The sequence below is a fragment of the Protopterus annectens genome, chromosome 9.part0 (genome assembly GCF_019279795.1).
Source record: "Protopterus annectens isolate FY-2018-M chromosome 9.part0, PAN1.0, whole genome shotgun sequence".
NCBI classification, from domain to species: Eukaryota; Metazoa; Chordata; order Ceratodontiformes; family Protopteridae; genus Protopterus; species Protopterus annectens.
In genome coordinates, this window is record NC_056743.1 from 1,172,888,166 (window position 1) to 1,172,915,904 (window position 27,739).

The 27,739-nt window shown below is 43.1% G+C and overlaps 1 protein-coding gene across 1 annotated transcript in view; it reads right to left on the reverse strand.

Annotated features, from left to right (window-relative positions):
• PATL1 (PAT1 homolog 1, processing body mRNA decay factor) overlaps window positions 1–27,739 on the reverse strand; it is a 1,960,792-nt gene that overhangs the window by 1,281,506 nt on the left and 651,547 nt on the right. The window contains exon 5 of the mRNA XM_044084059.1: window positions 10,601–10,798. Coding sequence (XP_043939994.1) covers window positions 10,601–10,798 — 198 coding nt within the window. The remainder of the gene's footprint in view (window positions 1–10,600; window positions 10,799–27,739) is intronic.

Consider the following 27,739-nt stretch of genomic DNA (forward strand, 5'->3'; position numbering starts at 1 on the left):
ACCTTCTTTAATGGTTCTATTTATTAGGATAGAGATAGGATAAGCAATAACTCTGGCTGCTAACTGAAGATACTTAGCAGGTAAGAGGTCAGCTGAAGGGGTAGAGGGTTTGAGTTTCTGAAGGAGGGAACAGATGAGGGATATAGGGATGGGTTGGAAGGTAGGTGGAGGGGTAGAGGAGGGTGGGGGTGAAGTAGAAGATACTGGAAGTAGTGAGTTAGCAAGAGACTGGATAGCTTCAGTAAAAAAGTTATTAAAGGAGTCAGCAATATGTTTGGGAGTGTCTTGGGTAATTCCGGATGGGGTGGGTGTCTTAGAGCAGCCTGGTTGAAGGAGTCTAATTGATTCCTGACCAAAATTTCTGAGGATTTCGGTGGTTAGTTTGTTGAAGTTGAAAGAAAAAGTTTTTTTTTGTCTAATAGTATAGAAGTTTTAGTAGAATTTCTGAGCTGTTAAAATTTTAAGCGATCAGCTGGGTTTCTGGAAGAGCGCCATTTGGCCCAAAGTTTGTTTCTTATAAAAAATTTTTTGTTTAGTTTCCTTAGTAAGCCATGGTGCAGTTTTGGTGCTATTCCTAAGGGTACAAGATGGGGCGTGGTACTCTAGGATTTCAAGGAACTTAGTATTGATGTATGACACTGCTTCCTCTAGTTGGAGTTGCTTTAAGGGTGACCAGTTACAAGCTCTCAGTTCATTTTAGAAGTGTTCAGGGTTAAAATGTTATTGGAGCGAGTAGTTCTGAAGGTTATAGGGTTTGGTGTGTAGGTCTTTTGTCGTATTAAATAGGTTAGTGAGTGATCACTAATGTCATCAGGGAGGATGCCTGCCATATAGTTTGGGGAGTGTGTATTTATAAGGATCCAATCTAGGATGGATTCTTTTTTGGTGGGCTTATGAATTCTAGTAGGAAAGGTGATCGTTTGAGAGAAGCCATGTAGGTTTATATGGTTGGTAGGGTTATCAGATTTGCAGGTATTCCAGTCGATATTAAAGTCACTTAGTACAATGGTTTCTTGAGGATAGTTAGTAGACAGCCAGCTTAGGATATTTTCAAGGGAGTTGATATTATTACCTGGGGGAAGATATCAGCATAAAATATAGATGGACTTACAAGTGTCTAGTTGTAGCTTAGCAAAAACAGTTTCAGATGGAGGGTAAGTAACAAGTGGTGTAATTAGGAGCCCTGCTTTGTATATTAAGGCTACACCCCCTCCCTTTTTGTGGAGGCGATCATGTCTTAAATTCAGCTTCAACTTTACTCATCTCTCACCCTCAACCTTCCCTCAGGAAATATCATCAAATATAAATCCCCCTACTATCACTAGGGAACAGGTCCTTAATGCTCTCTCTCTAAGACCAAGAACACTGCATCAATGGGCCCAGACAATATCCCAGGATGCCTTCTAAATAGCATGAAACATTTCTTATCAGGGCTTCTGGAAGTACTATTTAACTGTAACAGCCAAACAGGCTTCCTGCCTCATGAATGGAGAAAGGCAACAGTCACAACCCTCTGCATAAAGGATGGTCATCGACAGACCCTGGAAAATACAGATCATAAGTCTCACTAGTCTTGCATGCAAAGCTATGGAAAGAATCATGGAGATGATCAACAGAAATATAGTAAACCTCCAGACACTGGACCCAACCCAGTTTTGGTTTTGTCAAGGGCACATCATGCCTACACAACCTGGTGGACGTCTTTGAGAATGTCACCAAAGCAATAGATGAGGGCAAAATCGTTCACACTGCGTACCTTGACCTGGCCAAGGCATTTGACAATACCCCACTCGGGCATTGTTGATAAATGCAAGAGGTTAGGTACAAACACATGTGTCACCATGTGGATAGCCAACTGGCTCACAGACAGGACCCAGGACGTTAGAATTGAGGAGTCCACCTCTACAAAGAGCCCAGTCTCAAGTGGAGTCCCTCAGGGATCAGTCCTTGGACCACTCCTTTTTGGCATTTACTTCTCAGACGTGAAGGCCAATGTCAGTGGTCTGTGACTGACTTAATTTGCAGATGATTGCAAATTAGCAGCTGTCATTGAATCTCACACTGACACAAATGTTCTCCAGGAGAGGCTGACACAGAAACAACTGATGTCAGAGCCATGGACTAAAACTAATTGCCAGGAAATGCATAATAGCATCCTTTGAGAAGTCATCCATCCCTGGTAACTATCATATTGACAATACACCCCTTAGAGCTGACCCAGTTGTAAGGGACTTAAGAGACGCACACAAACAAAGTAATTTAGCCTTTGATCCTCATGTGTCTACAGTGGTGAGAAAATCATTCCACGTTGCACAACTTACAAACAAAGGTATGGTATCGAAGTCCTTGTTGCACTGTATTCAGCATTCATCAGACCTAACAGGGAGTACAGTGCACCCTTTGGTATGTACCTAACCACGCATATCCAACAACTGGAACGTCCACAGAGGTTCCTCACTAAAAGAAAACAGGGCATAATATGTTCTATGCAGACCACCTCAAGGCCTTATCCCTGTATTCAGTCTCCTACAGGCTTTTGATGGGAGATCTATGTCTGGCATACAGGGCATTGTCAGACCCCACTCTGATGGACCTCCTGCATATCCACAAAACAAACAGTAGCAGAATTACCTGTTCTAACGACTTAAACCTTGCCTGTGTTATAAGCAGGACCTGCTGGAGAGATGGAGAGATAGGTATGTATCCCAGAGACTACCCCATCTATGAAACAGGCTCCTTATCCATGTGAAACAGAGCTCCTCCCTAGTTAAAGTATAATTTGGACAACTGGATGGGAAAGCGGAAACTCATCCCTGGTTTAGCACCTATGTCTCTAATACAAACAGGTAACTTGTAAATGGTTCACCTCCCAGGACCAGGCTTACACTTATCAAGGGTATCAGAGCTTGTCAGAGATTTGAGATGCATGACTAGGCTTAAAAAGACCCTGTGTGGTTGTTAGTCTAGTAAACACCTATGAACCTATGAGGACGTGTGAGAAGTCAGGTGAATGCTGGCCTCCAACAGGGTTGTGGCAGAGAAATCTGAGAAAAGTACCAGACAGTCGTCAGGGCTTTCACTAGCTTCTAGACAGACATCTGGGGGAGGTAGGACAGCAACCAAAGCAGACCTAGCCTTCCTCTTGACAGATGGCAAGCACCTTTGTAGAGCAGAATTCTGTCATGGTACCCTGAGCCAGCAATTTAAGTCACTGGTACTCAAGATATATGGATAACGAGGATAAGCAACTATGTAGGGTCATGGGGACAAACGTTTGACGTATAGAGCACTGTGTACTGCCTCGAGAATGGCCTATGCAAAACAAGACACTGGTCGAAACTGTCTTTATGGGAAATCTGCCTCGCACACTGACATTTTCCCTTGTTGGATGACATGAACACACATATACTACAATACTGAAAAAAGGTAAGAGAAGAAATCCCAACAAGGCACTTAAATGAAGACTGCTTGGTAACCAACACAGCAGAAGGGCATTCAAACTGACATTTGATAACGGCGTTCAGACTGGCGCCACAGAATTTGTGAGTGTTAGCAGCCGTAAGTCACTTTTATGCCCTACACTTTATGTGGGGAGCATGTGTGTGACGTATAGTGCCTAAAAGCTCTAAAGACTTTGGTAGACTGGCTGGATGTTGGGCTATACTTGGCAAGATACCCCTTCTGCAAAGAATACTGTAACAGTGATATGGAAAAAAGTACAGTTGTGTACACTTACCATAAATGTAGATGTCCTAGTGTATTCACTGTTGCAGTCATTACATTTGGGTAATCTGCTGGCAGGTTGCCCTCAGTCGGCCTGATTAACAAAGTCTTGGGTCCTGCGTCGGTTGCTGTCCCTTCTTCCATGACGTCAGGTCGTCAGGGGTATAAAACATGCAGCCAACGCCATTATATCAGTTTTTCTTGCCCCATATGTCAGGTGCCCCCCTAATGGGGAGCAAAATATATAAAAAATTTTAAACACAAAAATATATACCTCCAAACAAAAGCAAATACACCAAAAAGGCTTTCAAGTATAATAAAAGAAAGAAGAGGTATAGTAAAAGAAAAACTGGGGGCTGGAGGGAGGGTAACCAGGACTGCAACAATGAATACACTCGATCATCTACATTTATGGTAAGTGTACACAACTGTACTATGTTCATCGTGTTTCACTGTTGCAGTCATTACATTTGGGTAAATTCCCAAAGCTAAGGTTGGGAGGATGGATTTATACAGCATTAGGACCAGCTATAAGGCCCTGCAAAACAGCAGTGACAAAGCCAGCTCTGAATTTAGGGAAACATGGTAAGTGATCATGCTTGGTGAAAGTATGAACTGAACTCCAGGTAGCAGCTTCTAGAAAATCCCTGGTAGGAACACCTCTGAGAAAGGCTGCTGACGTAGATGCAGCCCTGGTGGAATGAGATCTGATCCCCTGGGGATAGGTTTTCCATGGCACTTATAACAGAAATGAATACAATGGCTTATCCATTTAGAAATGGTTTGCTTTGAAATAGCCTTCCCTCTGCCCCTGCAGCAAATGCTACCAGCAGTTGTTCAGATTTTCAAGATTTAGTCCTGTTCAAGTAGAATCTAAGTTGTCTGTGTACATCCAATGAATGCAGAATCCGTTCTCCCTTGTTCTGTGGATTGGGAAAGAAAGTTGGCAAATGAATGGACTGATTAAGAGCCATACTGGATACCAACTTGGGCATGAATCCTGGATTGGTCCTGAGTGGCACCCTATCCGCATGAAAGATGAATGATGCCATAAGGGCCTGTAATTCAGATATCCTTCTAGCTGAAGTGATTGCTAAAAGGAAGGCTGTTTTCCAGGAATGACATTTTAAGTCTGCAGTTGCAACTGGCTCGAAAGGAGGTAGAGTGAGTTTCTCCAATACAAAGTTAAGGTCCCAGGCAGGGGTTGGAGCTCTCCTGGGTGGTCTCAAGTTTTTGGCCCCTCTGAGATACTGCTTTAGAAGAGGATGAGTGAAGGGGGGGGGGTCTGTGCTGTAATGAGCTGAAATGGCTGAGGCATGGATTTTTATGGAAGAAAAGGACAGGCCCTTATGAAGCATCTCAGTTAAGTATTGCAAAATCTGAGGTAAAGTGGGCACTGCTGTGCTCATCCCTTGAGACTGATTCCAGGCACAGAATCTTTTCCATTTGTCAGCATAAGATTTTCTAGTTCTAGGTCTTCCCGCCTCCAAAATGACATCCATCACAGGTTTGCTGAGGGATGCCAAGGGTGAATTTAAGCGATTAGCCAAGCTGCAAGATTCAATGTTTGGAGCTGAGGGTGCAGAATTTGGTTCTCCTGCTGAGTCAGTAAGGAAGGTGTCTGAGGCAGGTGCCACGGAGAAATGTGTGACACACTGCGCAGAAGTGGGTACCAGTGTGGCTAGGCCAATCTGGAGCAATCAAAATCATTTTTGGCTTGTCCTGCTGGACTTTTAGTAGAACTTTGGAGAGCAAAGGCAGAGGGGGAAAGGCACAGACTGATAGGTTTTTCCAGCTGAAGGACAGAGTATCCACTTTCCAGGCTTTTTTGTGATGAGTTCTTGTGCAAAATTTGTTCAACTGGTAGTTCTGAGGTGAGGCAAAAAGATCTATGTATGGAGTCCCCCATTTGCATGTCAACATGTTGAAAATCCGTGGTTCCAGTTTCCATTTGTGAGGGTCCATGAAATTTCTGCTTAGTTAGTCTGCCAGAACACTCTGCTTTCCTGGCAGGAATTGAGCTTGTAGTTGTACTTGGTAGTTCAAGGCCGTGTTCCACAATGCCATGGCTTGTCTGCAGAGGGGGTAGGAATGAGTACCCCCCCCCTGCTTGTTTATGTACCACATAACCGTGGTGTTGCCCATCTTTATCAGTAATTGTCCTGGATGAAGGTAGTCCTTGAAGGCTGTCAATGCATCTGTACATCTAGCATTTCTTTTTGATTGATATGAAGGTGCATTTGATTTGGGCTCCATTTGCCCTGAATGCACTTCCCTGCCAGATGAGCCCCCCCCATGCATAGTCTGATGAGTCTGTAGTTGGGGTTTGGGCGGCAGGGGGTGGCGTGAATGGCAGTCCCTTGTTTTGGTGGCAGGCCTCTGCCCACCATAGGAACTCTAGGCACAGGCAAGGTATGATAGTAATGATCGTTTCCAGGCTGTGACAATGTTGACTCCATAAACCTTTTAAGTACCACTGAAGTCTCCTCATATGCAGTCTTGCATACGGAATTAGAAGAATGCATGAGGCCATGAACCCCAAGGCTTGCAGAACTTGCCTTGCAGATATCAGGGTTTTTGTGTCTGCCTGTTTGAAGTAAGTCATCAAATGAATTTGCTTTTCTGGCATAAGGAAAGCCATCTGGGCAGTTGTATTCAAGCTTGCACCCAGGAATGTAATTTTTTGAGAGGGTATCATTTGAGATTTCTTTTTGTTTATGGTGTACCCTAGACAGGTCAGAAGTCTTTTTACAAATGCCAGATGTTTTATAAGAATGGCCTGGTTTTCTGCCTAAATTAGACAACTGTCCAGGTATGGATATATTTGAATATTTCTATGCCTGCAAAATGCAATTACTGGAGCTAGGCACTTTGTGAATACTCTGGGAGCAGTAGACAAGCCAAAGGGCAGTGCAGAGAACTAATAATGCATGTGGCCTGCTTTGAAGCGTAGGAATCTTCTGCAAGAGTCCCTGACTGGGATATGCAGGTATGCCTCTTTTAAGTTGGGAGTTGCCAACCAGGCATCCCTGCCTAGCATAGGAAGCAACTGGTGAAGAGTCAGCATCTTGAATTTTGGAATGCCCAGAAAGGTGTTTAGAGTGGACAGGACCAGAATTGGATGTCATGATTTGTCTTTTCTCGGTACCAGGAAGAGTCTGGAATAGAATCCTTGCCCCTTTTCCTCTTCTGGTACTAGCTAAATAGCCCCTATGTTTATGAGGGAAAGTACTTGTCTGAGCCTCTGCCCACTGATTTGGGGGCAGGTCCGGCCACCCGTTTGCAGTTGGCAGTGTGTGGAAATGAAATCTGTATCCGTGGGACACTATTTAAAACCCATTTATCCTGGGTTATAAGTTGCCAGTTTCTTGAATGAAGAGAAAGTCCCCCCCCCAAAGGGGTGGCTAAGAGCTAAGTGCTTGGTAATTTCAAAGGGAAGTCATTGAGACTGCTTACCATAGGGAGGTGCCTTGTTGTTTCCCATTGCTTAGTTCTGAAAGTCCCTTGGGACTGAAACCTGGTGGTTTTGGAATGTCTGGGTTTGGCCGTAGTGGCTCTGGAAGGAGCTGGAAAGGACCAGTTCTTAGTAGGCCAATGCCTACTAAATCTAGGAGGTTGCACTTGTAAGAAATATTTCACAGTTTGCATAGATTTAGCTTTATCTTCCATCTTTTTTAGAACTTCTTCAGCCTTATTGCCAAATAAGCGGTCTTGCTGTAAAGGAGCATCCAAAAGTTTTGCTTTACCATGATCAGGCAGAGACTGCTCCTTAAGCCAAGCATGCCTTCTAAGCACAGACTCAGTAACAGTAGCCCTACAAGAGGCCTCTAAGGAATCAAAACCACACTGCAAAGTATGTTTGCCAACTTGTTCAGTTGAATGCAATAAATACTGCAAATCTTTATTCTCCACACAGTCAGAAATCAACAATTTTCTGTTTAAGCAGTCCCCATGATATGCTGTTGATATTTTAGCATATGGAATTGATAGCTTAAAGCTCTGATTGCTAAGGTTGCAGAAGTGTAAACCTTTTTCCCCATCTATCCAGCGCCCTGAAGTCTCTATCAGAAGGGGTAGGATTTTTAGCAGTAGAAGCCTTAATGCCCTTGGACCCCTGAGAAATAGTTTCAGGGTCCACAACAGGATTTCTGAACAGGAATTTGTGGGACTCAGGAACCCTGTTGCAACTGTCTGGCTTGCTAGGGGCTGGAGGCAAGGAATCAGGGACCATACTGGATTCTGAAAACACATCAACAATATCTAGTACAGGAGGTATAGCCAAAGGCCTATGCTGAGGAAGAAGAAGGAAATCCCTAAGCCTCTTTTTGGATTCAGAGAAATCCTGACTTTCCCAGTGGAAATTCTCCCTTAAGGTATGTAAAGTTTCCCAAAAGAGAAATCCTCAGGTGGAGAAGCAGAGGGAGTGGAATCGTCTGCATCAGAGTCCTCATAAGTAGGTATGGGCAAATCCAGATCATTAGAAGAGTCAAAAGAAACAGAGTCCTGTTCAGAAGATTCATATTCAAATTCAATCCTACGCCTCTTGGAGAGGGGGGCTGACTACCTCTGATTAGAGTAATTAAATCTTCAGCCATTTTGATCATTTGTTTTTTAGGCATAGGGGCCTGGGTGTCAGTTTTTTAGACACAGATAGAGATTTAGGCCTTAGCACTGAAGTTGGAGTCGGTTTAATATGCAAGGCTGTAGGCCTGAATACATCCTCAGAAGCCGGTGCCTGCTCAGTGGCTCCAGACCCATCCAAGGTAGAGACATCCGCGGGTTCCATATGTGAAGTATCTTGCGGCATACCAGACTCTGAATGGGTCTCAGTAGAGGCCTGTGAATCAGAAGTCGCAGGTATCTGGGGCTGCGAAAGCACATCACTGAGTACCGGCGAACGGGCGACTGGCTTAGAAGCGTCGTCGGCAGTTTTGGACCTCAACTGCCTGTCTCTGTCTTTTTCTTTGCGTTTTTTCGGTATTCCGGTAGTTGGATGGCTAACAGATGTCCTTTCTGGATAATTAAATCGGGAGCCGAAATATTTTGAAGCAAAAATGTACCGACGACGGATAGTGCGCTGATTAAATGAAGCACAAAACCGACAGCAAGGTACGTCGTGGTCAGGGCCTAGGCAAGGAATACAGTACAAATGAAAATCCTTATGAGGCATTTGCTTCCCACAAGTAATACAATTATTAACTATTACTAACATCGGTAAGGAGCAAGAAAAAAAGTTTCCCCAACGGGGTACTTAGCTTTAAGTTGAAAACTTTGGTTCAGAAACTCGAAAACGAAAATTTCAGGAGTCGGCCAACCGGCACTTGTGAACTGCTTCTGCTTCAGGCACCGTGCGGCAAGAAAAACTGATGTAATGGCATCGGCTGCATGTTTTATACCCCTGACAACCTGACGTCATGGAAGGAGGGACACCAACTGATGCAGTACCCAAGACTTTGTTAATCAGGCCGACTGAGGGCAACCTGCTAGCAGATTACCCAAATGTAATGACTGCAACAGTGAAACACGATGATCATCATCAGTATTTCTCACGTTTGCCAAAACGTTGTCAAAGCAACATCAAAAACAAAACTCTTCTAACACAGTAACAATTATGCCTAATATTTACAGCCATATCACACTAGCCTGTGTACAGGAAACACCATATAGAATGAAATAGGACTTAGCAGCTGGGGACTGATTATATTTTTTTTCTTAGCAGGATCAAGGAACTAAAAAACAAATTGTCTAAAATACCCATAAAATACCCATTTCAAGAGTATGATCTTGGGATATGTTCCATACTGCTGGAAACAAGCAATTACCCCCCCCCCCCCAAAAAAAATGATCAAGGTCATAAGACTCCACTTTTGGTAGAGCAGTCTCTGTTATCCAACCTGCACTTCAGATTATGAGAGCTGCAGGTCGAACTACAATTTCTGAAACTAGACAGTACAAAGAAGTAACCTCCACTGTAATTCCTGCAGCAACCATCCCTTCAGGAGGAATAACAGATATATTTTGTTTGAAAAGCTCTTATTTATTCTCTGATGGAGGCGTGTCCCTGTTTTAGCTGCTTACTAAACAAAGGTGGGGATACTACAGATATGTCCAGCTATAAACCACTTAAGCCTTATATGTACTTCGGGCAAAGCATTTGAACACGTCTTATTCAGGGATATTCCAACAACCCTGATGTTGACAGCTGATATATATCAAGCACAGGTTTCAAATAGGCAGGTCATGTGCAATAATTAAAAAATAGAATATGAAGTCTTATTAGTTCATACAGCAAAACTTCTATACAATGAACATCCAAGTATAATTATCCCTAAATAGAATACAATGTTAAAGGGTAACGTCTTCCAGACTAAGGTAGGAAGAATCTGAAATAAAATCTCAATGAAGATGAAGCAATCAAAGTTAGAGAAAGACTTAAAATACTATCCTGAAAGTCTTCTCAAGAATGATGCTTCTTATTCAAAGTTAATATGATGAAGGTTCTGAAACTCTCTTCCTGAGGTTTAAACCTGTTAAAGATCACTTTGACACCTCTCTGCAGATGCTAACTCAAGATGTACATTTCACCTACCATAAAATACAGCCCAGACTGCATACCCTTTTATCAGGTAAAAATCACAATTCAAACAGATTAGGTTACCACATAAAGCAGACTATTGGTTCTCTTGCTAAGACAACAACAAAAATAAATAGCATCACTAAAACTTACTCACCCTTATTTGATTTTGATGCAGATTAATTCCCGGGGTGTTCATTTCTTCTTGCACAAAGACAATTCATCAAGAACTAATGTCATCATAAAATGAAAACACAAGAAAATAAAAACAGGCAATATTTTCACCATTCTGCATGAGTTTACCTGCTGACTAAAAGTTGTCGTCATTGGCTGCTTAGGTGGAGTGCCAATAGGTGCTGTTCGAACTGGTGGACTGCCTATTACAGGTGAAGTGGAGCGTGGAGGCAAGATGCATTCTGAAAGATCACGCTCATCCTCTCGCCCTACCCGTGGTGCCTTGGGCAGGCCATAGTCTTTAATTATCGAAAGCAGAGGGCTCTCCTAGAAAAAGTTGGAGGAAATGTTATAAACTAGCTGTCTTCTGAACCTTGGAAACAGTGAAGGAGCATATAGTCAAACAGCAGCAATTACCAAGACATCTCCTTCCTTCTCTGTTCAGCATTTCTTATGGCCAACACCGCATCTCATGCTTATGAAACTAAAACTGGCTTCCAAAGTCAAGTCAAGAAAGTGAAGAAACTGTATTAACCATTAACAATTACAACACAAAATTTCCAGTTTTCATACAGTATTTTACAGCTCCACACTCAGTCTGACGAATAACCCACTCCAGTGATAAACAGAGGTGAACATGTTACCTCCAGCACCCCTCCAAACACAAAAGTACAGCAACATTACAAGCAAAGTAGCTACATCTAAGGAAGATGCTCACAGTGAGATGCTAGTATGACATAAGCAAGCAAGTCACATATCAATGTATCAATATTTAGGAAGGAAGCGAGTTAACCTAAACCCAGGCAACACGCAGACTACGAATATTACTGTGCTACAGTGGGGCTTCTGCCCCTTGACAGAAAGCATGGGCACTAGATGAGTAGCAGACTCACGCAGGCTGGGAGAGAAAAAAATTAAACACAATACAGCTAATACTTTCTTCTGACCACAGTAAACACAGACTCGAGCCTACTGTCATGCTAGATTAAAAAGCCCTAACTAGCAGTTTTTGTTTAGTGGAAATCTCAGACATTTTAATCACTTCTTAACAACACTACCCCATTCTTAAAATTCACCTACACTATACATGGGGAAACCTGCAATTATTTGGATATATTGTTATACAAAAATATGCATGATGTTAGCCTAAATTCAAGTATATATCGCAAGAAAACTTATTCTAACAGTTTCTTGCATTTCCAGAGTTGTCATCCCCACTATATCAAGAAGAACTTGGTCAAAGGTCAAATGGTCAGATTATCCAGGCTGATTAGTGAGGATGAACGGCTAAACATTGAGCTGACCAGCTTGACTGCTATGTTTACAGAAAGGGGTTATCCACAAGAAATTTTGTCCAGAGTTAGAAAAGAAATAGAAACTAAGAGAATTACATCCTTTAAACCTATTTTGCATGGGGGCTTAACGAAGGAATTTCAGGAGGGCTTTAGAGTCCCATGCACTACACAAAAAAACAGGCTATGATTTTGCCATACAATGGACAGGCAGGACAAATTATTAGAATTATTAAGGATACTTGGCAAAGTTCTTTTGATAGTGACACAAAGTATATTAGGAAACACCCCAACTTTTACATATAGTAGGAGTAGGAACCTTAAAGAATTGATGGAAGCTGAACCTAATATTGAGACATATAGGAGCTCCAAAATGAGTAAATGTGGAGTTTGCAGTACATGTAAGTTTATTAATAATGGCCCTTATGTGGCAGTTCAAGGCTTCTATAAAACTATCAGGTGTCCTGGATTCTGTAACTGTAATACTAAGATGGTAGTGTACATTGCTACATGTTTGACCTGTTCTACTTTCTATGTTGGGAAAACAACAAGAAAGTTAAGGCTCAGAATCCTGGAACACTTATGAGATATTAGGAACAAAAGAACTAACAATGCCTTGTATATGCACAGTCTGAGTTGCCCTAATTTTGTGTTTTTTTGTTATAGACAGAATTCCATTTAATGACAAAGGAGGTGACTTAAAAGTTTTACTTGAGATGAGGGAGTGCATCTGGCAGTTGAGGCTGGATGCATCTAGACCTCCAGGCATTAATGATCATATTTCAGTTTCTAGCATTTTAAAGTACAAATCTACATTTGTTTGAAGAATGTTAAGCATTACATTATGATTTTTTATTTACTACTTTTATACAAACATGTTTAACACGTAGATTTTTTTTAAAATGTCCGTGTTTTAAGTTGAACAACATTTTTTCTAGTTATAAGTACTTGTGCTTTCAAACAAGCATAGGAGTAATGTTTTACTGTGACTTTAATTTACAAATTGCTGTTTGCTTGGGGTTGGTTGCTTAGAGGAGTGTGTCTGTAACTAATAGCTTTAAATGCAACAAAGATGAAGGACTCCTTTTACTCTGATGATGCCCGACTATGTATGTGGGTGAAAGCACTAAGTTATCTGTTTACATGTACAGGAATATTATGTGTTTTTTTCGTTCTCTTGGTCTATTGAAGTTTGCAGTGTTTGAGGAGCTGAGCTGGTTTAGCATTTTAATCACTTTCCCTTCTACTTGCTATTTCCACTATAAAAAAAAAACTATATATATATATATATATATATATATATATATATATATATATAATTTTAAGTGAGGTCGTCCCAAAGGCTTGCAATGGTTAGGAGAACTGCTCATCTCTAGGACACTGTCATGAAACCTGGTCTCGAAAGGGGACCATGTGCCTTCGACCATCATCCCACTGTAATGCCCCCCACCACCCAAACTGGAAGGAGTCCGTGGTCTGCCTAGAAGGAGACTGTCTGACGATCCACCACCTGATGTGCTGTTTGCAAACTGGAGTCAAGCTGATGGGACGGGATAGAGACGGACAGAGAATGGACCACTGCACTGCCCGTGTACACTGAAGAATCCTCATGAAGAACCCTGCTAAAGGGACTAACAGAACTGCTGCTGACATGGATCCCAGGACTTTTAAGACTAGCCTTGCTGGGGGGGGGGGGGGGGATAACAATTCCAAGACTTGATTCCTCAATGTTATTTCATGGTGCAAGTGGAAGGAAGCTATTACATCACGTGTTCAGCTGTGTTCCTATGAATTCCAGATTCTGCACAGAAGCCAGATTGGATTTGCTTAGGTTTATAGTGATACCCAGGGAGTGTGAAAGCTGGATTAAGTAATCACTGTCTTGGATAAGATGATGCATCATGTGGACGATAAGGAGCCAGTCATCTAAGTATGAAAACATCCCAAATCCTTTGAGGATCATATGAGCTGCTACGACTGCCATGCATTCAATGAACACTGGGGGGGGGCTGGGATGAGTCCAAAGAGCAGTGCTCTGAACTGGAAATGATCGACTCCCAGTTGAAAGCACAGGCATCTCCTGGAGCTCCAGTCTATTTTGATATGATAGTACGCGTCCTTGAGATCTATTCATCACATCCAACCATCCTTGTGCAACAGTAGCAGGATGAACTTAACTGTAACCATTTGGAACCTCGGCTTTTTTACCCAACAATTTAACTTGCTTAGATCCAAAATGGGTCTTGGGTCCCCTGTCTTTTTTAGCACCAAAAAGAAGCGAAAATAGATTCCGAATCCTCTTTGTTCGATTGGGACCTCTTGGAGGACGCTTGCAGCACTGATAGAAGTTCCTGTGCTGTCTGCTCCCTCTGACTGGGTGGCACATCCAGGAAGTACTTGTTGGAGTATGGCGGGGGAAGGGAAAACGGAATGTAGCAGCCTCTGAATATTACGCTTAGCACTCAGGAATTTTGAGTTAAATGGGTTCAGCTTTTGAGTGCAAAGCGAGTCAACCCCTGACTGCCTCCAGAAATGGACAGATAAGCAGTGCCTTCAGGAGCGCTGATGGGGCTTGTCAGAAAAGGCATCTCTGAAGCCCCGATTCTGTGGGTTCCGTCTGCTTCTAGTGCGGCGTCTACCATTAAACCCTCTTCCTCTGCCTCTAGAGGAGGGTTCCCCATGCAGGTCTTGAAAAGGGCCTTGGGACTTACAAAAAAAGAAGTTATGTACTCACCATAATGTTCCATGTTTGTTGCCCATCTTGCCATTCATTCTTACAATGATGGGTTTGGAGCCGATCCTCAGCTCCGACTTGGCCGAATACATAGCTGAAAGTCTCAAACCTGGCTCGTGGCAAGAAGCTATCTCACAATGCAGTGGTGTAATTCCCCAGATCTTGTTTGTTGCTACTACTGAACAACATGTACACTATATACACAACTACAAAGATATACATATATATATACATATAACCAAGTCTATACTATACATACTGGAAGGAGAAACAAGCTGAGACAAAGAACTCCTGAAAGTAGCAAAAAATCTACCAGGTCCACAAGGAGTCTTTGGCATGGGGAAGGAGGGAGGGTTCATAAGAATGAACGGTGAGATGGACAACAAACATGGAACGTTATGGTGAGTACATAACTTTTTTTCTTATGCTGTCCTATCATTCTTACAACGATGGGACAGAGTCCCTAGCACCTTTACCCTGGGTGGTTCACGGGAATACACCTTTAAGCACCGTGGAACCAAATGATGCCCTGTCCCTGGAGGCCAAATCCACTTGGTAATGAGTGATATAAGTATGTGGAGTAGTCCAAGTAGCTTCTGCACAAATATTTCCCATGGGAATTCCGGTTTGAAAGGCAGATAACGTAGCCATTGCTCTAGTGGAATGAGCCATCACTTTGAAAGGTAAATCTCAGTGATCTGAATTATAGATGAATGTAATACAATTAGAAAGCCAATTGGAAAGAGCGTTTTTGAAACTGAGCTTCCCTTTTTTTTTTTTGCATCAGAGAAGGATACAAATTGGTCAGATTTTCTGAAGTGTTTGGGCCTATGCAAATGGAATACGAGTTGTCTATGCACGTCCAGTTGATGTAATTTGTATTCTGCCTTGTTGCTATGATTAGGAAAGAACACTGGAAGCACTACAGATTGGTTTGTGTTGTTTGGAGAAGAGACTTTAGGTAGAAAGGATGGGTTAGTACGCAAGGATACCCTATCCTTATGAAAAATCAAATATGGCGGTTTAATAGAAACTGCTTGCAACTCGGACACTCTTCTATCAGAAGTTACAGCCATTAGAAACAAGGTCTTCCAGGAAAAGAACTTGAGGTCTGAAGATGAAGAGGGCTCAAAAGGTGGTAACGTGAGATGAGACAAAACAAAACTGATATCCCAAGGAGAAAGGGTTCCGTAAAGGGAGGTCTTAACAAGGAGGCATCTTTTAAGAAGGCTCTACACAACCTATGTGACATTAAGTTGGAAGTAGAATCACCAATATGAAAATCTGAAATAGCAGCAAGTTGAACCCTGATGGCTGCTGCAGCTGAGCCTTGTTGAAACAGTTCCGCCAAAAAATTGCAAAATAGAAGGAAACGGTGCAGAAAAGGCATAGATGTTTCTGTCTTGAGCACAAAAGGAAAACCTCTTCCATTTACTAGAATACAGCTTTCTAGTGGAAGCTTTATGTGAGGCCATCAAGATATGTCTAACTGTAGGAGTGAAATTGTGAAGCCTGACTAAATTGGTAAGTGGAACAGCCAAGCTGTCAACTGTAGGGTGTGGAGAGAAGGATGAAGCTCCCCTGACATACGAGTTAGCAGATCTGGCACTGGGTCCAGAGTCCAAGGCTTCTCCTGAAGATGAGGCCAAAGGAAGGGGAACCAAACTTGGCGAGGTCAGTAAGGAGCAATGAGAATTATCCTGCTTCCTGAGTATTGTGCTTTCTGAATTACTCTGGGTATAAGAGGAAAAGGAGGAAGTGCATCTCTTGGTGTCTTCCCCAGAGGGGGGATTAGGGTAAAGTAGTTGCTGCACTTGGCATTCATGGGAGTGGCAAAGAGATTGCAGCAAGGCTATCTCCATGTTCGGAAAATAATTTCTGCTACATTGTGATTGAGAGACCACTCGTGAGGCATTACGATTGCTCTGTTCAGCTTGTCCGCTATCACGATGGACTTCCCCGGAAAGTGCGCTGCAATTAGAAAGCGCTGGGAAGAAACTGCCCATTACCACACTCTTAGGGCTACTCGACAAAGGGGGGTAAGATCTGGTTCCCCCTTTTATTTATGTACCAAACCACAGACATATTGTTTGACTGTATCGCAATTGTCCCTAGACGAAGAGAGTCTTGAAGTGCTTGCAACTCAAGAAGCACTGCTCTCATCTCTAGAACATTTATATGCAAGTGAGCCTCATGTTCTTGCCATGTACCTTGGACTGTTCTTCCCAGATAATGCCCCCCCCCCATCTGGGAAGCGTTTGTGGTCACTGTAGCTATGGGTTGATGTGGAACAAAGGGTCTGCCTATTGTCACCTGAGTGGAGTGCATCCACCATCTTAAGTCGTTCTTGCAAGATTCCATTATTCTGATCAAGTGAGACATTGGAAGCTCTTGAAGCGACCATTGGGAGAATAGCCATTGAAGGATCCTCATGTGCATTCTGGCAAGAGGGACCAGTGTAACCATGGAAGCCATTGTTCCTAGTAATTTTAGAATTACCTTTGCTTTCACTTTTGTCCTGGGAAGGAGGTGAAGTATCTGCTGTCTGAGTGCTATAACTCTTTCTGTTAGAGGACGTGCTGCCATGGAGGAGATGTCTGGATCTGCGCCTATGAATGTAATATGTTGACAGGGCAACAAGGCAGATTTCTACTGTAATGCCCACCTGACTGCAGATGTCCAACGTTAGATCCCTGACTTGTAGAAGTAGATGCTTGGTGGTGGCAGATAGGAGCCAGTCGTCTAGATAGGAAAACACTCTGAATCCTAGATGTCTCAGGTGAGCCGTGACTACTGCCATACATTTTGTGAACACACCAGGGGCTGTAGTGAAACCAAAGGGCAAAGCTCTGAACTGGTAATGGCTAGCTCCCAGCCAGAAATGTAAGTACCTTCTTGATGTCCTGTCCATTTTTATGTGGTAGTGAGCATCTTGAAGGTCTATCTAGCACATCCAATTGTCTCTTCCTAAAAAGGGAAGTATAGACTGCAGTGTCACCATTCGGAACTTTGACTTCTTGACAGATTCGTTTAACTTGCTTAGGTCTAATATGGGCTTCCAGTCCCCTGTTCTTTTTGGCACCAAAAAGAATCTTGAGCAAGTTCCGAATCCTATGTGGTCTGCGGGGACTTCTTGGATGACTTTTGTGAACCAACTTTTGAATCGCTCTAGTTGCTTGTTCCCTTAGATTGGGTGGAACATCTGGGATTATTTTGGTCTGTGGAATAGAGTTGGAAAAAGGGATGGAGTATCCTCTGGATATTTTATTTAGTATAAATTTGTCTTGTGTGATATTTTGCCAGGCTTCTGGGTACACTGTGTTCCCAGACTGCCTCGAGAGTAGAGCAGATGGGCCTCCATTCAGGAGCGCTGATAAGGGCATCCGCAAAAGGAATTACGGTCACCCTGGTTTTGCGGGCCCCTCCTCTGTCTCTGGGGCAGCGTCTACAATTATTACCTCCCCCTCTGCCCCTGGGGTAGGTATCACCCCGTGCATCCTGGAAAACTCGCTGGGATCTTTTGAACCATGTCTTTTCGCTCTTCTGGCCTTTAGGATAAGGTCTTGAAGGTACAGAAAAACATACTCCAATGGCAGAGAGAGTTTTTCCTTCCTGCTCGCACCGGGTTAGTGTGTCTTTTACTTTGGGTCCAAAGAGTGAGCAACCATCAAAAGGGGAGTTAGTAAAGGTAGACTTAAAGGGCTCTGCAAAATTGCATAAGCACATCCAGGAGTGTCTCCTAAGGGAAACTCTGGAACCCGCTGCCCTGCTCGCTCCATCTGCTGCATAGGATATGAGCCTCACGGAGGAGTTGACTATGGAATTTAAGGTGGACAGCTGGGAGGAGACCTTCTTGTTCACCCCCGCAGCTAATGAACCTTGTAGAGCATCTCCTAGCTTTTTCAGGACATCTCTTTGTAGCCTTGTAAAGTGGGATAAGTAGTTCAGCGATCGCAGTGAGAAGGTCGCTGACGAAAGGACATGCTTCCCGTATCTGTCCATCGTTCAAGAGTCTTTATTAGGAGGATGAACAGATGAGGAAGTCTCTGCAAATTCCTTCTTGGTGGCTGCTGCCACCACCATAGTATCTACAGGTACCCCGTTGGTTAGAAAATCCTTGCCCAAAGGAGCTGACAAAAATTTGTTTGGCCACCGAGGGACTGGTTTCATAGTGTCAGGTGACTCCCATGCCTTTCGAGGCTCATCGAAAGGTGGTGACACCCAGGAGGCTGAAGATTGAGATCCAAAAGTCTCCAGGTACACTGACTCCTCATCAGAAGGGGTGGTGGCTTGCCAGCCGCCTCTTTGTTTGAGGATCTCTAGAATATCTGCAAATGGGACATCATCAGAGGACGAACTTGGGGACCCTTCCTACTCATCGAGGTCAGTGTCTGAAGTGATGGACTTGTCTGGGGAGTCAACATGCTTCCTCTTTCAGGTTCTCTTCTGAGGTGGCTCCTCAGAAGGATACTCTGGGGAGGCCTCAGAGGAGAGGGGTTCGCCCATTGGGGGATCCTGAGGCTCTGGATCTCTGCTGTCCTGTGGAATGGGTGGTGCCGAGACAGTAGCTGGTGCCTTAGGAGGACGAGTACTAGCATCCTTCTGTGGTGCTGAATAGGTACACAACACACTCATCAGCACATAGGCGGATCCCACCAGCTCCGAAGACTCCCTCAGCTCCTAGGAGACAGAGGAAGGCACCGGAACAAATGAGATCCAACCAGAGGCCAATGTGGGAGCCAAGCTAACCCGGGGCGATGTTCCAAGGGGTAGATTCGGCGCCGACAGAGATTGGGCCAGAGAATCCCCCATTGGGGCCAACCAGGGAACCCCAGCTCCCAGACTTCCCAAATGGCACAGAGAGAGTTGGAGCAGATGTCGGCTCTGTGAACACCAAAGGGGGTCCCCGAACTGATGGATCTACAGCAAGCAGTACCAAGCATTCTGGCTCCGAAGGAATAGCTTGGCTCGGAAGAGAAACAACAGTGGGTACAGTAGGCTCCAAGACCAAATGAGTGGGAGCTGAGAATAATTTAGTTAGTGCCAGCGACTTCAGGAGTCTGTGCACCACCCGTTCCATGTCATCATCTGATAAGTTCCTCGTAGATCTGGAAGACAAGGATGGATAGCGAGACCTATGAAGGATTGTGGATCTCAACGTCAGAGAAACCGGCAAAATATCCATGGACCGGCTCCAAGGGCTTTGGAGCCAAAGTACCAGACCTGTCAACCAAAATGACCTCAGATGGCTCCAAGGACTGTGGAGCCAAGGAAGTAGTGGCCTTGGAAATTTTTGGAAGTTTGACTGGTGGCTCCAACTGAGCCGATGTTGCGGGTGAATGTCTTTTCTGAGACTTATCCTTTTTGGAGGAAGGAGATGAAAAAGAGGAAGAACTATGGATGGCTTCCTCAAAAGAAGGCTTTAAGAGCCCTTTCAGAATCAATTTGTTTCTTTTTTCCTGAAGTACTCTAGCACTAAAAGAGTGCCTAAAGTGCAGTCTTCTTGGAGATGAATGGCACTAAGGCAGTAAACACATATAACATATGTCCATCTGTGATGGATATTTTTTAAAGCCCAAAGGCTTATGTTCTCTCTCTTTTGGGTCTTTGGACATATTTAAGGCAAGACCCCAAAGGCGACAGCAAAAACAACAAGAAAAAAATTTAGCTAAAGACTAATGAAGAGCTAAAGCTACACCAAAAAGTTACTACGGGACAAACACAAGGAAAGACAAACCAGGGGATGAAAAATACAACCTCTAACTCAAACAGTTTTATTTTCTTGACAAGACAATACTACACTACAAGCCCTCTAACTTAAACGGGCAAATAGCTCTCTAACTTAAACGAGCTATAAAGAAACTATCAGATAAAACAACAACCACTACAAGGGACACCAAAAGGGCCTACCAACAGACGGCAAAAGCCGTGCTGAAGGGGAAAAAACTAACACTCCCTAACAGAGAGCAGCAAGGAGGCACAACTAGTTAAATATAATAAGCAACAAGCTATTTATAAGCAAATATAACAATTTTAGAAAAAGGTAACAGAAAATTTGTCACAACTTAGCCACGGCCGAGATGAACGCATCCAACCTCTTAAAGTGGCAAACGAGATCTGGGGAATTACACCACTGCGTTGTGGGATACCTTCTTGCCACGAGCCAGGTCTGAGATTTTCAGCTATGCATTCGGCCGAGTCGGAGCCAAGGATCGGCTTTGAACCCATCATTGTAAGAATGAAGGCGAGATAGGACAAAATAACATACCCATTTTCTTGCCTCCGCTTTGGTTCCTAGAGAAGGAGCTCTGAGGCATACAAAATTTGATTTCTACAGCAGAAAGAGTCTTCCTGTCCTTTTCACTGTGGGTGAGAGTATCTCTAACAGACGGCCCAAACAGTGTAGAGTTATAGTGGGCATTCACAAAGGATGCCTTAAAGGGCTCCACGAAATCGCATAGCCTCATCTAGGCATGCCTCCTTAGGGAAAGTCCTGAACTGGGAGCTCATGAGGTACCTTCTGTTGTATGGGCGATTAACCTCATAGAAGAACTGGTGACAGAAGGTAAGAGTGGTCAGCTTGGGAACATTTTCTTAAATTCCTCTGCAGGCACAGACTCGAAGACAGACAGGCTGAAAGCTCCCTGATCAGATCCCTCTGCAGCTGGATAAAGTGAGCTAGGTAATTTAATGACCTCAGCGCAAAGGAGGCCGAGGTGTAAATGTGCTTTCTAATCCTGTTCAATGCTCTAGACTCCTCGTTAGGGCAGATGGACATTGGTAATCTTTTCTGCCAGTTCTTTTTTAGTGGCTGCCACCACCACAATGGCATCAACTAAGGGACCTTTACTCCAATGCTTTCTATCTGCTGGTGGAACCAGAAACCTATCAATGGTGCTTGGTTCCTTCCATGCCCAGCGGGAAACTAAATCAACGAGGTCATCCCCCCCCGGGGGGGGGCACCCAGGTCATAGATGCGCCTGCCTCAAAACACTTCCAAGAGCAATGACTCCTTGGAAGGAGGAGGTTGGGCAGACCACCCACCTTTTTATTTCAGGATTTCCAGTCTCTCTCTGAAGGAGACGCCCTCAGGTGGGGGTCAGGGGATCCCCCCCCCCCCATCAAAGTCAGTGTTTTCAGTTAATGATGTCATCGGGGACTCAGTAAGCCCCCTTTTACATATCTTCTTCTGGGGAACCTCTTCAGCAGGATACTCTGGGAAAGTATAGAAAGAAGGGGATACCTTCTGGACAGAGATCCTGGAGGCCACTCAGGATGGGTTGACTCAGGACAGGATGAATGGGCTCAAAGCCCTGACCCAATGAGGGTACAGGGATGGATTGCAGGACATGTGGTGACGGCTCTCCAACTTGGGAGAAAATCCTCTGCGCTACCTGAAAAGCTGATGGACTGGGAGAGGTCCTCTCAGTCTCCCTTGAAGCCACAAGGGGAAAGCAGCTAGCACTCACAGATGATCCATGACCTTCAGAAGGGATCAGAACCCAACTGTCAAGGGCCAAGGCGCTTAAGGGAAAAGATGGCTCCGACAAAGATGCAGCCAATCCCAGTCCCCCTGACCCAGCACCGACACCTTGGTTCCAGGACTCAGTCTACTCAGAGGGAATAAGAATAGGGCCGATTAAGGGTAACACTGGCATTGAAAAAGGGAGCTTCCCCTACAATAAACCCAACACACATGGAAGTAAGGAACCCTGCAACTCCAAATCCGAAGGCCAAATTGGAGAAGGAGCCCTGATTGTATGGCACTGGTAAGCTCACGTATCTGATGGGGGATGGAGCCGAGACTACCCCCATCTGAATCTAGGCCTTGAAAAATCTCATCATCCTGTCATTGTCTGCCTTGGACCAGCTTCTAGAAGATCTGGAGAAAGCAAAAAAGGGGTTTGGGAATGCTTGAACTTGAATGAGTGGGCAGGGGGGGGGGGGTTTGCTCAAAGCTGTCGAATCCTGAGCCAGAAGATCCCACACCGCAGCAGACAGTGCAGGAGGCGACAAAGATATAATTTCCCCTGCATCCGAGGATGCTGGGGGATCCAACAGGGTAAACACTCTCTACGGATACAAGGGGGTCAGATATGAAGTTTTCCTGGACTTGGCTTTTGATTCCAGAAAATCTCTCAGGGAGGCAGGGAGAGACCTCTTTTTTGCTTCTTTCGCAGAAAAACTTGAAGCTAAGGAAGGGGTCTGAGCCTCAGAGGCCAAAGATGGAAGGAGACCCCTCCGTATCAACTTGTTACGGCTGTCTGGTAGGGCCCATGGATTACAGGAAGCAAAGACTACACACACACTGCTTTCAGATGGTCTGCACCTAAGCAATACACGCACTCCTTGTGGGGATCCTAAATGGTGATTTTACATCCACAAGGAGTGCAACGCTTAAAGCCGGGGAAGGTTTGTCAGACATACCAGTCAAACCCACCAAAAATCAACAGACACTCAAACGAAAGGCTAACAGCTAGAAAAGGTAATTAAGCTTAGACTATAAACTTAGAGCAGAACTAAGACTATAACTCTAATTTAATTTTAATTGCAATTTTTAACTACAAAAAACTAACTAATCTAACTTTTTTTGACAGTAAGAAGATTATCAGAGATAAACACTCACATGTACCCACAGACTAAAGGTTTTAAGAACGAACTACGAAGAGGGAGGTCACTTACAACACACCAACGATATTGAAAATGATCACTATATTAGTATTCTGATTTTCCTGAGAAAGACAAATACAGCTTGAGAGCGCAAAGATCTGCGTTTGGACATTGAAGCAGCAAACGAGATCTGAAGCGTTTGGGTGGGTATAGTGCACTGTGGGTAAGAGGGAGGAGCTCAAGAGTCGGATCCAAGTCTGAAGAATGTGGCAGAGCTGGATCAGAGGGTCAGATCTGAGACACTATCGTGAGAAGGAATGAAGAAGACATCAGATGAAAGTAATTCTTGACACTGCAAATGTCAGGTAGCTAGGCAAGTATTCAGTAATTAAATATCATTTGCAAGGCTTTTTTTGTTACCATTTATTTTCGTTGTAATTATGCTGTCATTATGGAAAATTTTATTTCAGTTACTTCAGTTCGACTACAATTAAGTATAGCATACTTGTGTTTATAGTTACAGTAGGTTGAGAAGCTGTACAGTTTCTTCCTGATTCCATGCCATGTGACTTGGAACTCTAATGATGTAATTTTTAGTACAGTCTTAAGTGGGTAGATGTTTTCTTAGCCAACAGCATATTTCAACACAAATGGAGTACAGTAAGTCAGTAAAGTCAGTCAGACAATAAGTAATTAAATGCAGTTATACTCAAGTAAAAGCAAATTAGAAAAGGGTGCTTTGCCGTTATCGGGGCAGCAATGAAAATGCGGTTGCTGAACTGCCAATGTACACAGAGCCAACAAGGTTTAACAGATAAAAACTGAAGAAAATCCAAACAGGCTGAAGTAAAAAAGTTTAATGCGTTCCAAGTCGCAACAAAAACTTTGAAATGACAAAGAATTCAAATGCAATGCAATAAGCGCTTTCGTTTGGCTGTGCCAAACTTCTCTGACCAGGAAGTTTGGCACAGCCAAACGAAAGCACTTACTGCATTGCATTTGAATTCTTTGTCATTTCAAAGTTTTTGGTGTGACTTGGAACGCATTAAACTTTTTTACTTCAGCCCGTTTGGATTTTCTTCAGTTTTTTGGGTTTACAGTGCTCTTATTGCCTTGGTGAAGGTTTAACAGATGTTGGTTCACTTCATATGTCATTATGTCACTGTCACTGTAACAGAAGTTTGTCATACCTGGTGGTCTGACACGATTTCTTCGCAAGTCTTCATTTTGAATAGTTGGCAGTTTTTAAATTAACGGTTCTTTAACCAGTTCTTGTCTAAGAGGTGATATAACTTCCGCGAAGCTCCTTTTTACAGTTACTCAGTGCTACATATATATATATATATATATATATATATATATATATATCTACATACATACATACACACACACACACATATGATGTGTATTTTACAAAAAAAAAATAACATGTTTTCCAATTGTGATGAATGGAGGGTGACTTTTTTATTTCAGGTAAAAGCTGCTAGCAGACACGTAAGTGGTGTAGTGTGAAACATTTTTTGTGTCTGTTTTTGTTGGTTAGACTGACAATGAAACTGTTGCTGTCCTACAGACAAACATATATATGTATATAGATTTTTTTTTTTAATTTGGAATCAGTTCTTCCATGGTTGCCATCCATTCTTCTTACATGTGTTTACTGTAACATTAGTTTCCGTTATCCCTTGAAGCAAATAGTGAGTCAATGATACTTGTAATACTGTACTGAATCTTGGTGTTGATTATCCTATTTTTTTGAGACCAGCATTGTCCTTTTTTTCTACTAACAATATGGAATTAAAGTCACCTGATAGATTTGCAGCACTTTAAACACCAATCCTGCATACACAGGACGATGGACGTATAGCGAGCAAACTGTTATCTCTTTCATTGCTGGGGCAGAAGTAATGGCAGTTAATTTCCATTATATCACTTGATAACCTGCACTAATACTAGTCAGACTGCAAATTAGGAACATAATTTCTCTAAAAGAAATGCTGTTTGACCTTGCTGGTTCTATGTTTTGTGTACATTCGCCCATTTCGACTGTTGCCCCGATAACGGAAAAGTACCTAGAAAAGATTCTTCGTAAAGTGTACAATGCATTTTTATTACTCCATGGTAGATGACTACTAGTGGTACACCCATGTTACTATACCATATTCCAATTATACACTTTATAAGGAATCTTATTTTCCAGTTTGCTTTTAACTTGAATATAACTTCATTTGTTGATTTACTGTCTGATTGTACTACATTTGTATTTTGAAATCGGCTATAGACTACAGAAAACAGCTACCTACTACAAACTGTCAAAATTGCTTGTACTAACATTAGAAATCTATGTCACATGACATGGAAACAGGAAGAAACTGGACAGCTGCTCACCCGAAAGTAAACATAAGGTCACAGTATTTAATAAGCATAGTTGCACTAAAGTAAGTATAGCAAAAACTGTTTTAGAATGAGAAAGCCCACTTTACATGAGACAATAATTGCAGCAAAAAGAAAAGGTAAGAAAAATCCTTGCACATAATCTTAAAGAACCTCTAATTCAGGTTAGCTTACAGGTTTATGGCAAATGCTTGAAACACCATGACACTAATACTGCAGAACATTAAACCATGTTGACAAAAAATATTTACAACTTTAACATTCTTCTGCTGGTCCACTTTGGAAGAAACATCTCAGACACTGAACAAAAACTTTTAGCTATGTACTTACCATAACGATAGATGTATGTGATCCATCTCGCCTACATTCATAACTGATGGGCTTGGAGCCGAGAATCGGCTCCGACTCGGCCGATAGACTAGCACGAAGTCTCTCATTGGCTGGGCCAACCCCTTGTCCCAGGATGCACCACACCCAAACCTTCAGATCTCGTTTGCCGCTCCTAGAGTAACGACGTGGTCTCGACTTGGCTGTGGCTAAGTACCCTTCTATTTTGGCCTTTTTGGTCGTTTTTTTGCAGTTAGCTTAAATTTTATACTCAAACAGCTATTTTAATAGCTATCTTGTTGTTTAGTACCTTTGTGATTGACTGTGTTTGTTTTTTTTTTTAATTGTTGTGGTGATTCCTTCTGTTTGGCGGGCTAGGCCCGTTTAACTTAGAGGGCCTTTGCCCTATTGCTTGTCGGCGAGCGTTTAAGTTAGAGCTCTTCCCTCCTTGTGTGTTGAGTGTGTTTAGAGTGTTAGTATGTCTGGCAAAGAAAAGGAACATAAGCCATCGGGCTTTAAAAAATGTACAAAATGCAGTTACAAGATGTCGTTGACAGATGGCCACGCCATCTGTGTTTATTGTCTAGGGGCTAAGCACTTGCAAGAATCTTGCAGTGTTTGCCATGATTTCTCCTCTCGTGTCCTACATGAGAAAAAATATGCTTATCCTGAAGGGTTTGATCAAGCCAGCCTTTGAGGAAGCTTTGTCTTCTTCTCCCACCTCAAAATCGAAGCAAAAGAAGTCTTCGGTTCCGACAAGTCCGTCGGAGCCGCCTGCAAAAAGAGCTAAATCTTTGTCTTCATCCTCGGCTCCACTGGTCTTGGAGTCCCGGGATGAGAGATCAGGTACTCTGTCCCCTTCCTCAGCTCCACTGGTGACGGAGCCGTAGGATAGAGGATCTAAATCTGGGTCTCCTTCCTCGTCTCCATTGGTCTCGGAGCCGCAGGAGAGTGTGTCTGCTCTGGGCTCGATTTAGTCAACTCCTGAACCGTCGGCGCCGAAAGGGGTCTCTGTTCTGGTCGAGTCTGCTTCGGCCCCGATTCTTTTGGAACCGATTCGGAGCTGGCCTCCTAGCTTTGTCTCGGAGACGATACAAAAAGTTTTTCGGCCCCCTTCTGAGGGGCAGCATCCATTGCTAATCTTACTAGGGGGTCATTCTCATGGGAGCATACAGAGGATCACTGGATATTGCTAATGCTTCCCTAAATACACAGATAAGACATATGCATACCTGACAAGATAACTAACTAATGCTGAAATGTAAATTCTTAATCTATATTACTCTGTGTACTACGTATACTTATTTCTACAGTCCCTCACTGCAATTCAAAGTACATTACATGTAACTTTCTTATGCCTTATGGCCCCCTTTGTGACTGAAAATGGTAACTAACCCAGCTAATTCATCTGGCTAAAAATAATAAGATATAATAAGGGATAACAACAAAGACCAATACCTGGATGCAATCATTATGTATATGAATGTGTTAAAGGAACAACTACTGCATGATGAGGAAAAACCCTGCAGTCAGTCAGATACTGTTTTACTTCTCTGAGCTCTGGGGTCTGTAGGTAGAGCTTTTTTCTTTCAAACCAAAACGTGATGTAACTCGCTAACAATCTGAACAAGTGTGCTTGAGGACTTTACTGCCTAATTTCAGTTTGGTAAAGGAGACAAAACAACAAATTGCCCTAAGGATTTTGTTGTGTCCACATAAAATCAGTGCTGTCTGTGGACATTTAATACAATACGAAATATATATTCATCATGGTTATCAAATTCAAAGGAAAACAAAAGCAAACAAGGCTGATGTAATATCAGACTCTGTGGAAAAGTTGGGGATAAACAATGGTTCACATCCAAGAACCATTCTCCACTTATGGAAAACCTGATGAGGAGGAGGCCTGAA